The sequence below is a fragment of the Scyliorhinus torazame genome, chromosome 18, assembly GCF_047496885.1.
Source record: "Scyliorhinus torazame isolate Kashiwa2021f chromosome 18, sScyTor2.1, whole genome shotgun sequence".
In the NCBI taxonomy this organism is placed as follows: Eukaryota; Metazoa; Chordata; class Chondrichthyes; order Carcharhiniformes; family Scyliorhinidae; genus Scyliorhinus; species Scyliorhinus torazame.
In genome coordinates, this window is record NC_092724.1 from 133,722,600 (window position 1) to 133,736,298 (window position 13,699).

Here is a 13,699-nt window from a genome sequence, read left to right on the forward strand (position 1 = left end):
GCATCACTTGCTGTCCGATATCGTACTCAGTCGCATGCACTGTCTTGTCGAAACAAGCCTTGCTCTGTTTCTTTCTGGTGCCCAATTTTACAGCGGCTGCTAGCTGAGCCGTTTTAACATTGTCAATTAATTGCTCCACGGCTTTCTCGTGTGTGAGGGTCGTTACTTCGGGGCTGGTCAGGTCCAAACCTAACAGATATTCTGTGCCTTTCATGGGGCGTCCGGTCATGAGGGTGTGTGGGGTGTAACCTGTGGAGGTAGAAATAGTGTTACGCAAAAACATCAGCGCAAAAGGGAGGACTGAGTCCCAGGTGGTGCTGTTCTGCTGGACCATTTTTCTGAGGGTGGTTTTTAGGGTACGATTCATGCGCTCCACGATACCACTCGACTATGGGTGGTATGCTATGTGGAATTTTTGGGTGATGCCAAATATCGTGAAGACGTTCTGCATGACACGTCCCGTAAAACGGGAACCTTGGTCAGATTCAATGCTGCGGGGGAGTCCCCATCTTGTAAAGATGTGGTGGGTCAAAATCTTGGCTGTGGTTTTTGCAGTGTTTGTGCGGGCTGGGAATGCTTCCACCCATTTTGTAAATGTGTCAATTACCACAAGTACATATTTATAGCCATTCCTGCAAGGGGGCAATGGGCCTATAAAGTCGATCTGGAGGTTAGTCCAGGGGCCATTAACGGGTCGGGTGTGGCTGAGTTGGGCCTTTTTGGCATATCTGTCGGGATTATTCTGCGCACAGATAAGACAATTTTCTATGTAATGGCTTACATCTTCCTTTAAATTTGGCCACCAACAAAGCTGTTTGAGATGGGCTGTAGTGGGATCAATTCCCTGATGTCCATGACCGTCATGGAACAAACAAATCAATTGATTCCTGTCCTGTTCAGGAACCACATAAAGGGTGTCCTTTAACACCACACTGTCATGTGTGGTCAGTGTATTTCTAAACCTCTCGTAGGATGCTGGATACTTCCCTTTTACAATCTCCATTAGATTGCTGTCCTGCTTCTGGGCCTCTACTAGATCTTCGATCTTTGTCTGTGAGACCTGAACTGCACTCACTGGCGCGCTTTCGGGGGGTGTCCACAAATACCCATGTCTGGAACCTGCCTTAGCCAGTGCGTCGGCTTTTACATTTCCAGGGGGGGAGGAACAATGGTGGCTGCGGACTTTGATGATCCCAAAAGTCCTGTTCTGGGTTTTTTCTAAAATATGGCGGAGCAATGGGGCTGAGGGGAGGGGTTTTCCGTCTGCGGAAACAATCCTCTTGCTTCCCACAGGGGCAGAAATTCCGTGAGGCTGTTACAGACATCATAGAGGCTGTCCGAGTATATGTCTGCTGGGCTGTAGAAGGAATCTGGGTGCTCAACTATATATGCAATGGCCGCAAGCTCTGCTGCCTGTGCGCCTAAGTGTCCGGGTAGTTTCAGCGATATTTCCTCAAGGGCGCGTCCCTGCGCGTCCTCGACATAGATACCGCAACCTGTTATGCGCTTCCCATCCAAGACTGTGGACGGTCCATCCACATAAATCTTTATGGGCTCACACGTGTCCATGTGTGGGGGGCTCTGAGTTGAATTACCTATCTTTCTGGGGGGTGTTTTAGCGATAAAGGGGCCTGTGTTGTGGTGTGGAGAGATAATCTCACATTCATGGGGGGTTCCGGGGTACTGTAAATTGTCGGCTAAGTAGGTGTGTGTCTTTGTCCTTTTCACAGTGATGTCCCGTCCCTGCAAGAGAAGGATCCATCTGGCTGCTCTTATTTGGCTTACTGTACCGTCCTTGAGTCGTCCGTCCAGTAAAAGTTGGGTGGGGGTGTGTTCGGTGAGAATTGTGATGGGGTTCAGTCCGGCAATATACGAAAAGTACTGGACTGCCCAGAAAACTGCAAGCAGGTGCCAGTCACAGGCTGAAAATCCCTGCTCCACAGCATCTAAAAGTCGGGAGGCGTAAGCTATGGGCCTTAACTGGTTGTGCCGTTCCTGGAGGAGCATGGCTGAAAGGGTGCGGTCTGTGGTCGCTACCTCTATGGCGTAAGGGGAAAGCGGGTCTGGAACTTGTAGTGCGGGGGCAGCTATGAGTGCCTGTTTTAAAGAGTCTGTTTTGCAAAGGTTGCATTAAAATTGAAAGTGTAGACTTTAAGAATTATTTTTAAAAAATAAATTTAGAATACCCAATTCATTTTTTCCAATTAAGGGGCAATTTAGCATGGCCAATCCACCTACCCTGCACATCTTTTTGTTTGTGGGGATGAAACCCACGCAGACACGGGAAGAATGTGCAAACTCCACACGGACAGTGACCCAGGGCCGGGAACGAACCTGGGACCTCGGCGGAGTGAGGCAGCAGTGCTAATCACTGCAACATCGTGCTGTCCCACTGTGAGAAACACCGCTCACTTGATAATAATTTACACTTAGCCAAATTCTGAAGAAGCATTTTATTCAGTCGATCTTGCAAGAACGGGTGCCGCCTGTCAAGATTAGCAGGCACACCGAGCAGACACAGCATTAGTCCATATATACAATCTCTAAACACACCCCGCACTCTGCCTTGCTGGCAGTTTCCTTATCAGTTATTCCTTATTATCCTGATACCCTCTTCTTGGTTCTCCTATACCCGTAGTCCCTGTTTGCTCACTACCTCATTTACAGTTGCAACCATCATTTGCGCTTTCTGTTTTTCCTTCACATCCTCCCGTCTTACAAATACCTTCTGTGCTTCTCTTAGTAATTCATCTAGAGATTTCTCATTCCAATCCTCTATTTTCTGTAACTTTTTATGTATGTCAGGCCAGGATTTGGTCACAAAGTGGACCTTCAGTAGTCCCTGTCCTACTGGGTCGTTAGGGTCTAGTCCAGAATACTTCCTTACAGATTCCCGAAGTCGCTCTCAGAACGCTGAGGGGGTTTCCGTCCCTTCCTGTCTAATTTCGAAGGCTTTATTTAGATTATGTACCTTGGGCACCGCTTCCCTTATGCCCTCAATGATAATATCTCTCAGATCTCTCATTCGATCTCTATGGCCCTGTGACTGATGGTCCCAGTCTGGATCCTGATTGGGGTACTTTTCTTCTGCTATTGCTCCATGTTCCCCTGGGTGGGTGATTATTCTCCCACCATCGCATGCCTGCTCTTCTAATCATACCTCTTTCTTCCCCCGTGAATAGGATACTCATAATGGACATTCATTCGGTCCATGTGTATACATTAGGACCTAAGAACTGATCGAATTGTTCTGCCAGTCCTAAGGTGTCTTCCATTAATGTCTTCATCTCTTTTTTGAATGCTCTGACTTCTCCTGAATTTAAAGGAGAATTTACAAATCCTACATCCCTCTCCCCAATAGGGACTTCCCGAAGGGGGTTCATTTTTGTTATTTCTGTTTCCTCTCCCTGCCCTTTCGCGGATCTTAATTGCATTTTATTCTCTCCTTCTTTTTCAGAGACTTTCTCTGATTTGCCTTTATTCATTTGTTGGTCATTTGACGAGTCATCATCGTTTGACTTGTTCTTATAAGGGGGTGGCAAATTATCTAGGACGTCCCATTGTCTAAGAGGGGCGGTGGGAACGTCTTCACCCTGTGGGATTAATGGATATATTCTGGTGGCGTTCCTGCTGGGAAGCCAACAACTCGCGTAACTTACTTCTTTATCGGAACAGGGTCTTTTATCATTGACATATATATTCAAAATTTGGCACACCCAATCTTTGTCTGAACCGTATTTCGGCCAAAAGACTGAGGGTTTACGGATTGCTTCTTTTATCCATATGAAACAACAACATTTTATCATTGTTTTTCTGTCCTTATTTTTTGTACAACTCTCAAAATCCCAATTAACTAACATCCGACACAATGGACTTTTTGGTGGGATATCCTTAGGGATTTTTTTATCGGGGCCGTCTCCTTGTTTCGAGTTTTTACTTCCCATTGCAATGTAATCAACTTTCACTTATTTCTAAGTAAAGTGTCTAGTTATGACTGGTCCGTCAAACAATCACAATTTTGAAAGTACTTATATCATCAATCCGCCCATAAACTTATACGGATTTCTAGATATTAACTCAAGAGTCCTTATATCATCAATTCGACCATAAACTTATACGGATGTCTAGATATGAACTCAAGTCAACAAGGTAATACTTAAAAGTCGTTTTTCTTACCTTGCTCCGTGCACAGAGTTGCCTGACTTTCACGGCGTGCCTGCCACTATATTTCATTATTTACTTCTTCAGAATGACTACCCTAGAAACGTGTTCAGTTGACCGTGGATGATTACTCAAGACGAAGTATGAGACCATTTAAATAACGGGACGCATCTTCTCGGTTCCTCTTGAGCCGCCCCCTCGATCAATGAAGACTATCCCGGGCGAGCCCCCAATTGTGAGAAACACCGCTCACTTGATAATAATTGACACTTACCCAAATTCTGAAGAAGTATTTTATTCAGTCGATCTTGCAAGAACGGGTGCCGCCTGTCAACATTAGCAGGCACACCGAGCAGACACAGCATTAGTCCATATATACAATCTCTAAACACATCCCGCCCTCTGCAGTTTCCTTATCAGTTATTCCTTATTTGGAACTTGTTATGTTTTAGAATGAGGAACCTATCCCCACCTGCATCTTGTTATTGCAAGTTATGTTCATCCCGAAGGTCAGTCACGTACAGTTACAAAACTTTGGCACTGCAGTTTACACAAAACTCCACTTGACATCCTATTTCCCATCAAGCACTATTATTTGTGAGCCAGAGTTATTCATGTGAAAACAACATAAAATGCTCATTTCTCATACCACCTTTAAGAATTCTTGTCCTGGTTTTTGAGCTATGAAACATTTTACAGGTGCACAACCATATGTATCACTGATTGTAGTTGAATATCCTCCCATGTGTATGGACAGGGGTAATGTCGATACAACTAATAGATAACTTTAATGGAACAATTTTGCCCACACGACTCGCTGCTTCTTCTGGGTTGTTGACATTTTAATGGGTACAAGATACTGGGGATCCACAATTTCTGCACTCAATGTTGCAAGGAATTGGGAAGGAATTAAAACCCCAACTTTGCAACGAGTGATTTATTTGGTCATGCCATAGCAACACTGAATTCATTAACTTCCTCATGATGTTTTCCAAGGATAAGCAGTTCAGGGTGACACTGTTGTCAGGACTGATTTATTTTCCTCTCTATTTGTGGCAGGTGGGACTTCCTCAGGTGTGACACATACTTTTTGACAACTTTATAAATGGGTGGTGTTTTGTGTGGGTGGCATGGGCAGCTCTTGCGGCCAAAACGTTTCTTGAAGCCAAGTCCCCGGCAGTTCCCCGTGCGGCCAGAGGCGGCGTCGCCGCCGGACTGACTGCGATGAACAGGGCTTCGGTTTCCAGTCGGAGCGGAGAAGCGGAGGGACCGGCCGGGCGGCCGGGATAGAGGGGCGGACACGCAGCCAGAAGCGGGTGAGCAGGAAAGAAACGGGGAGAGCGGTAAGAGGGAGGGAGGATCGCAGAGAGGAGAGGAGCACATTAACCCCCGGGCAGAATATTGGTGTGGGGGAGGTGAAGAAAGAAAGTCTGGCATTGAGATAGCGCCTTTCACAACCTCGGGACGCCACGAAGCGCTTCGCGGCCCGATTCAGTACTTGTTTAAAAAATACAAGACTCTTTTATTTAAATGTAGGAAACGCGCCAATTAATTTGCACACAGCAAGATCTCGCAAACAGCAGCGTGGTAACAGCCAAGTGGTGATTTTCTCCTGGTGTTGTTGGGGGGGGGGGAGAATAAAAATTGGTCAGGATTCTGGGAGAACTCTCCAGAAAGTGGCCCTGTGATCTCTAGTTTCTGCCCGGGAGGCAGGGCAGTGCCTCGCTTGATGTCTCGCCTGACGGTGCAGCTCCCTCAGTGCTGCACTGAAGTGTCAGCATCGCTCTCTCTGGAGTAGGGTTTGAAGGCACGACCTGCTGACTCAAAAGAGGGAAGGATACTGATGGGACGGAAATATGAGAATAGGTCATCTAGTTGCTGAAAAAAACAAATTTGTTCAGCCGCCTTCTTGATTGTCTGGTACTGACAGACGTTCTGTTTCGTTTCTTTAGTGAGCTAAATCTTAACGGATAACCATAGCTCAATAGAAAGCTCTGCCCAAACTATTTAGTAAGCATGGGGTCTTTGGTTATGCAGTTTGATTCTGTTGGATAACGCATACTTGTAGAGTTCATAGAATCTCTACAGTGTGAAAGGAGGCCATTTGGCCGAGGTGCTCCGGTTTGCTCCCACAGTCCAAAGATGTGCAGGTTAGGTGGACTGGCCATGCTAAATTGCCAGGGATGTATAGGTTAGGTTAAGGGGTTATTGGAATATGGTGGGGAAATGGGTTTGGGTGGAGTGTTCTTTTAGGAGGGTTGGTGCAGACACTGATGGGCCAAATGGCCTCCTTCTGCACTGTAAGGATTCTGAGTCTGCACCAACCCTCTGAAGTAGCACCCTATTGTAGCCCACTCCCCTACCTTATCCCTGTAACCCCATCTAACCAGCACATCCCTGGACACAAAGGGGCAACTTTTGTCATGACCAATCCACCTAACGTGCACGTCTTTGGACTGCGGGAGGAAACCGGAGCACCCGAAGGAAACCCAGGCAAACACTGGGAGACTGTGCAAACTCCACACAGACAGTTACCCAAGGCCGGAATTGAACCTGTGTCCCTGGCACTGTGAGGCAGCATTGCTTGACACTGAGCTGCCCCTTGTACAATATTAAGCAATTTTTTCCCCTAAAGACAGTTGAGAGGAAAGCTAAGATTTTCAAAATTAATATGTTTTGACAGGATAATTGGATGGTTTCATTAGTTGATATATTACTGTGAAAATATAAATGTCACCACAGTCCCAGAAGACCAAAGGCTGTTCTCCCCTTTGAGAGCTAACTGTTGGTGATTTAACCTGAGGGGCACCACCCCTCAAGCAAGGGGCAAGGTTAAGAAGGTGGGGCCTTCATGAATAACCTCACCACAGATGGAAATACAACCCGGGCTGTTGGAGTCACTCTGCAGCACGAACGAGCCATCCAGTCAACTGAGCTATCATCACTAAGACCAAAGGAAATTGAGCAGAATTTTTACAGAAGCTTAATAGAACATGGGAAGAATTTTTAAATCACGTGTCACTATTGAGGGAGAAACTAACATTTAAAATGGAATTGGATAAGGAATAACCGATTGTAGTGAAGAGCTGGGGTAGACATGCTGGATGGGATGGTCTCAACATTGATGTTTATCATATTTGGACTCAAATGTATTGTTTAATAATGTAAATATTGCACACCAATGAACTTGTTTCAGTTGTGGCAAAATGCTTGCACAACCAGCAAGTTTTTAAAAATGAGAAAATACACAAGTGTAGATGCATCTTTGCCCAAAAATACTTTGTGTTAAATCAAAGGTTATTGTGTGAGTTTTGTTCAGAGAAATTTGCATCAAGGAATACATGGTATTGTGCTTAATCCATTCTAGATCAATAATTATTTGTAAAAGTGGCACAAATGCAAAAAATGCTGACTATTAAAGCATTTACAAATGTTTCTGGTTACTATAAAAATCTGTAAGGTGTTCAACAATTTATTAAAATACTGCCATGCACCTATAATAATAATAAGGAAAAATCAGAATGAGTGAAATCTTTGTGGTTGTTTCCAGACACTACACAACAATGTCAAATTTAACCTTGTGACAAATTGGAGCCATTTTTTTTCTGCTTTTCTAATGCAGAGATTGTCGTTGACTAAAGCTAATTAAGAGATGGATTGTACAGCTTGGCTGACCTGGGAGCAGCCAGAAGGGTAGAACATAGGAAATAAGAGCAGGAGCCCCTCAATCTTGCTCTGCCAATCAACTAGATCATGGCTGATCTACCTCAAGTAATTTTCCTGCACTGTCCCCAAATCCTTGAAGGTGATGGGTTCAAACCCCACTCTAGGACTGAGCGCATAGTCTAGGCCAAGCATGTCCAACATGTAGCTCACAGGCTGAATCCAGCAGGTGAATTCATTTCATATATCCCATAAATCCCAATAGACTCATATTTGCTCACTTACGGAAAGAGACAGTTTCAGTATTGGCTCTTTTAAATATCCCAGGCCAAGTGACTGTTAGAATCTGCACTCTGATTGTCATGAAGCCCAATCAGGGAACCTGTTTCTTTGGTTCACCAGACTGAGTAAGTTTGAATAGCTGAGCCGGAATCTTCCTAGTTGAGTGTTTAACTGAAGCTGGTAAGAGAAGGGGCTCATGGAAGGTGGTTTGAATTTTGTATGTGGGGATCTCTTGTGTGGGTTGGTTGAACCTTTTTATAGGTGGTGGTCTCACTTACAGTGTATGAGGGGGTTTGGGTTTACTGCCATATCAAAAACAACCCACTCATTGATCTTAGCATGTTTATCTAGCCTTCAGATGACCCTCGTTAGACTGACACTCCAGTATAATACTGAGTGAGTCCTGCATTATTGGAGGTATCTGGGATATTAAGCTGGCCCATTTGCCAGAGCTTGCATTTGGCAGCCATATTTGCCAATCATTTGACACTTCACCCAGTAGTTGATTGGATGTGACATTTCTTTTGAGGTGTTCTGAGGTGCTATATGAATGGAAGTTCATGCTAAGAACATTGCAAGGAAAAATAATGATTCTGTTGTGTTTTGGACTGAGTGAGCTGTGTGTAGGAAAGGTTTACACTAATGTCATTCTGGTTGTCTTGCACCTGATTTGGAATGGTTTATAGTAACAATAGGAGGCAAGTTTCCAGATGAACATGAGCCAAATTTCAGTATTCAGATGGGCTGTTATTGGGGAGCCAGTTCTTATTGAGCAAAGTATGTCATTGTACTCTGGCATCCTTTTCTGCTAAGCTCGGTAATTTAGGGTTTCCTTAAAAGCTTTGTTCTCCATTTTTGCAGGTCAAGGCCAGGATGCCTAAACTTCATGGGTTTGATTTCTGGAAGACCACGCTGAATGGTGCTCGGTACGTGGTTGCGCCAATGGTGGATCAGAGTGAGCTTGCGTGGAGGTTGCTGAGTCGTCGTCATGGCGCCCAGCTCTGTTACACTCCCATGCTTCACGCCCAGGTGTTTGTACGGGATGCAAACTACAGAAGAGAGAACTTGTATAATGAGGCGAATGCAGAGGATCGACCATTAGTTGTTCAGGTATGGCGTTCAGGTCACCTGTAGCAGGAATAAGGGCAAACTCTCTCATTAGCACTTTGAGCCTGAGCAATGATTGCATTTTGTAAATCCTTAAATTGTAATGTTATTTTGTTTAATTTTTTTTTTAATAAACATTTTATTGAGGTATTTTTGGTTTTACTACAACGACAAACTAAATAACATCCATAAGTCTATAAATATAGTGCAAAGAGCCTGCTTCCTCGCTTACAGGTCCCACCTTTATTAACCCCCTACTCTAAGCTAAACTAACCCCCCCTCCCCCCTTCTGCTGACGAACGGTTGCCACCTCCAGGCGAACCCTAGCAATGACCCTCTCAAGGCGAACTTGATTTTCTCCAAGCAGAGAAAGCTAGCCAGGCCTCCAAATTCGGGGGCTTTGAGTCCCTCCAAGCTAATAATATCCGCCTCCGGGCCACCAGGGAAGCTAAGGCCATAACATCTGCCTCTTTCTCCTCCTGGATTCCCGGATCTTCCGACACCCCGAAAATCGCCACCTCCGGACTCGGTGTCACCCTTGTTTTTAATACCGTGGACATGACGTCCGCAAACCCCTGCCAGAATCCCCTAAGCTTTGGGCATGTCCAGAGCATGTGGACATAGTTCGCTGCCCCCCCCCCGCACACCTTGCGCACCTATCTTCTACCCCAAAGAACCTGCTCATCTGGGCCACTGTCATGTGAGCCCGGTGAACAACCTTGAACTGTATCAGGCTGAGCCTGGTGCATGTTGTGGATGAGTTGACTCTACTCAATGCCTCCGCCCAGAGACCATCCTCTATCTCTCCTCCTAGCTCCTCCTCCCACTTGCGCTACAGCTCCTCAGTCTGCATGCCCTCTGACCCCTTATGAGCTCCTTATGACCTTCCCTTCTCCCACCCACACTCTGGAGACTACCCTATCCTGAATCTCCCTTGGTGGTAGGAGCGGGAAGGTTGAGACCTGTCTACGTAGGAAGTCCCACACCTGCAGATACCTAAATTTGTTTCCCCTCGCCAATCCAAATTTCTCCTCCAGCTCCCACAAGCTAGGAAAGCTCCCTTCTAAAAACATATCCCCCATCTTCTCAATTCCTGCCTTCTGCCATCTCCGAAACCCCCCATCCATTCTTCCCGGGGCAAACCGATGGTTGTTTACAGATTGGAGACCAGACCTATGCTCCCTCCGCTCCCACATGCTTCTTCCATTGCCCCCAGACTCTCAGGGCTGCCACCACTGGTGGAGTACCGGGGCTGGTGGAGTACCGTGCCGGCGGGAACGGCTGAGGCGCCGTTATCAATGCCCCCAAACTGGTGCCCTTACAGGATGCCACCTCCATATGCTCCCATGCCAACCCTTCCCCCATCACCCACTTCCTGATCATAGCTATATTCGCCGCCCAATAATAGTTACTGAAGTTTGGCAGCGCCAGCCCGCCCTCTCCCCGGCTCCGCTCAATCATCCCCTTTTTTACTCGTGTGGTCTTGCCCGCCCATACAAAGCCCGTGATAACTTTGTTGACCCGTTTAAAAAAGGACCAGGGAATAAAGATGGGGAGACACTGGAACACAAACAGGAATCTCGGGAGGACCTTCATCTTCACCGTCTGGACCCTCCCAGCTTGACAACGGGAGCATGTTCCACCTCCGGAAATCATCCTTCATTTGGTCCACCAGACTGGCCAGATTATGTTTGTGCAACCGTTCCCATTCCTGCGCCAGTTGGATGCCTAGATACCTAAAACATCCCCCTGCCACTCTAAACGGCAGTTCCCCCAATCGCCTCTCCTGTCCCCTTGCCTGGATCGCAAACATCTCACTTCTCCCCATATTTAGTTTGTACCCCGAACTGGCCAAATTCCCCCAGAATCCTCATGATTTTTTCCATCACCTCTACTGGGTCCGATACATACAGGAGCAGGTCATCTGCGTAGAGCGCGACTCTGTTCTCGTTCTCTCTCTCTCTCTCTCTCTCTCTCTCTCTCTCTCTCTCTCTCTCTCTCTCTCTCTCTCTCTCTCTCTCTCTTCCCCCCCAATCCCTTCCAGCCCTTGAGGCTCTCAGCGCAATTGCCAGCAGCTCTATAGCCAGCGCGAACAACAGTGGGGAAAGGGGCACCCCTGTCTCGTCCCCCGGTGTAGCCTAAAATAGTCTGATGTCGTCCTATTCGTCCGTATGCTCGCTACAGGAGCCTGATACAGCAACCTGACCCAGTTAATAAAGCCCCGCCCGAATCCGAACCGTCCCAGTACCTCCCGCAGATATTCCCATTCTACTCGATCAGAACCCTTTTCTGCGTCCATTGCACCCACTACCTCCAACTCCTGACCTTCTGGGGGCATCATGATCGCATTTAGCAACCTTCTTACATTGGACACCAACTGCCTTCCCTTAACGAACCTGGTCTGGTCCTCCCCAATCACATCCGGAACACAGTCTTCAATCCTGGAGGACAAAATTTTGGCCAACAGTTTGGCATCCACATTCAATAGGGATAGCGGCCTGTAGGACCCACACACACCGGATCCTTATCCCGCTTCAGAATCAGCGAGATCGTGGCCTGTGACATCGTCGGGAGAAGTATCCCTCTCTCCGTTGCCTCATTGAACAACCTCATCAACAGCGGCCCCAATATTCCAGCGAACTTTTTATAAACCTCCGCTGGGTACCCATCCGGCCCCGCGGTTTTACCCGACTGCATGGCCTTCAGCCCCTCCGCTATCTCTTCGATCCCGATCGGGGCCCAGCCCTTCTACCAGCTCCCCGTCCACCTTCGGGAAATTCAGCCCCCCCCCTAGGAGGTGCCTCATCCCCTCTAGCCCCGGCGGGGGTTCCGACCCATACAGCCTACTATAAAACTCCTTAAATGCCTTATTCACCCCTGCTGAGTCTCCCACCAGGTTACCATCTCCATCCTTTACTTTCCCTATCTCCCTGGCTGCCTCCCTCTTTCTAAGCTGCTTTGCAAGCATTCTGCTGGCCTTCTCTCCATGCTCATAAATCGCCCTCCCCCCTCGCCTTTCTCAGCTGCTCTACCGCCCTCCCTGTGGTTAACAAGCCGAACTCCGCCTGTAGCCTCCGCCGTTCCCTTAAAAGCCCTGCCTCAGGGGTCTCCGCATACCTCCTGTTGACCTGTAGTATCTCCTTTACCAGTCGGTCTGTCTCTGTCCTGTCTACCTTCTCCCTGTGGGCCCGAATTGGGATCAGCTCCCCTCTAACCACTGCCTTCAATGCCTCCCAGACCACCGCTGCCGAAATTTCCACCGTGTCATTGACCTCCGAATACATTTCCTCAACCGCCCGCACACCTCGACCGCTAAAAGCCCACGTCTAACCTCCAATGCGGGCGCTGATTACTGTCTTTACTAACCTGCAGGTCAACCCTGTGCGGAGCATGGTCTGAGATTGTGATCGCCGAGTACCCTGTGCCCACCACCCCCGTCAGTAAAGCCCTGCTCAGAATAAAGAAATCGATCCGAGAGTACACTTTATGCACGCATGAGTAGAAGGAAAACTCCTTTACTCTTGGCTGCCCAAATCTCCATAGGTCCAACCCTCTCTCTCTCTCTCTCTCTCTCTCTCTCTCTCTCTCTCGGGGGAATGCCCCATCCCGCAGCAGCTTCTCGAACATGGCTGCAATGTATGCCCCAGCGTCCGCTCCTTCGGCCCCCTCCGGGAGCCCAATGATCCTCAAGCTCTGCCGACGGGACCTATTCTCTAGGTCCTCCACCTTCTCCAGGAACCTTTTCTGCTGGCCTTTTAGCATCCCAACGTCCAACTCCACCGCTGTTTGATGTTCCTCATGGTCAGCCAGCACCTTCTCTACTTTCTGGATCGCCCGATCTTGGGCATTCCATCTAAGTTTCAGCCGTGAAATTGCCTCTTTAATCGGGTCCAAGCAGTCCTGCTTCTGCTTGGCGAAGCCCTCCTGGATCACTTGCATCAACTGCTCCGTTGACCTCTGGGTAGACAAGCCAGAGGTCCGGTCCTCCCCCATGCTTCCTCCCGGTGCTGCTTCAGCCCAAACCTTCTCTGTCCTTCTGTTTCTGCCTTTACGAGCACTTCTAGTCCTCCTCTCCATGCACCGATATGGGAATTTAGTTCACAATTGCCTCTGTCATCAATTTTTCAACTCCAGTCCGGTAAAAAATCGGGGGAAAAGGTCCAAATGTCCGACCCGAGCGGGAGCCACCAAATGTGCGACTTACTCCTTCATAGACGCCACCGGAAGTCCTTTTGTTTAATATTTTGAATAAAAGTATTTATGTAATTTGCAAGTCCAAGAATGAGATTTAACAATGCCAGAAAACGCAACCCTGAAAGCCAGGAAGTGCACCGAGGAAAATGATTGACTTCGTTATAACACAATTATTTAAGTCGTCACATTGCAACCCAATTACTGTTGGTGTATTATATCCTCTTTGCATTGAGCTAACTTTCATACATGATTTACCATCCCAAGATTAGTTGTGATACTTCTATTTAATATG

The 13,699-nt window shown here is 47.4% G+C and overlaps 1 protein-coding gene across 3 annotated transcripts in view; it reads left to right on the top strand.

Moving 5' to 3' along the window:
- The first annotated feature begins 5,374 nt into the window (after window positions 1-5,374).
- dus1l (dihydrouridine synthase 1-like (S. cerevisiae)) overlaps window positions 5,375-13,699 on the top strand; it is a 96,833-nt gene continuing 88,508 nt past the window's right edge. Inside the window, exons 1-2 of one of the 3 annotated variants that reach the window (XM_072483412.1) lie at window positions 5,375-5,477; window positions 8,968-9,216. In XM_072483412.1, coding sequence (XP_072339513.1) covers window positions 8,980-9,216 — 237 coding nt within the window. In that variant the 5' untranslated portion in view covers window positions 5,375-5,477; window positions 8,968-8,979. Of the gene's footprint in view, window positions 5,505-8,967; window positions 9,217-13,699 lie in introns of all 3 variants that reach the window. The other 2 variants (XM_072483411.1, XM_072483410.1) reach the window with 2 other exon arrangements.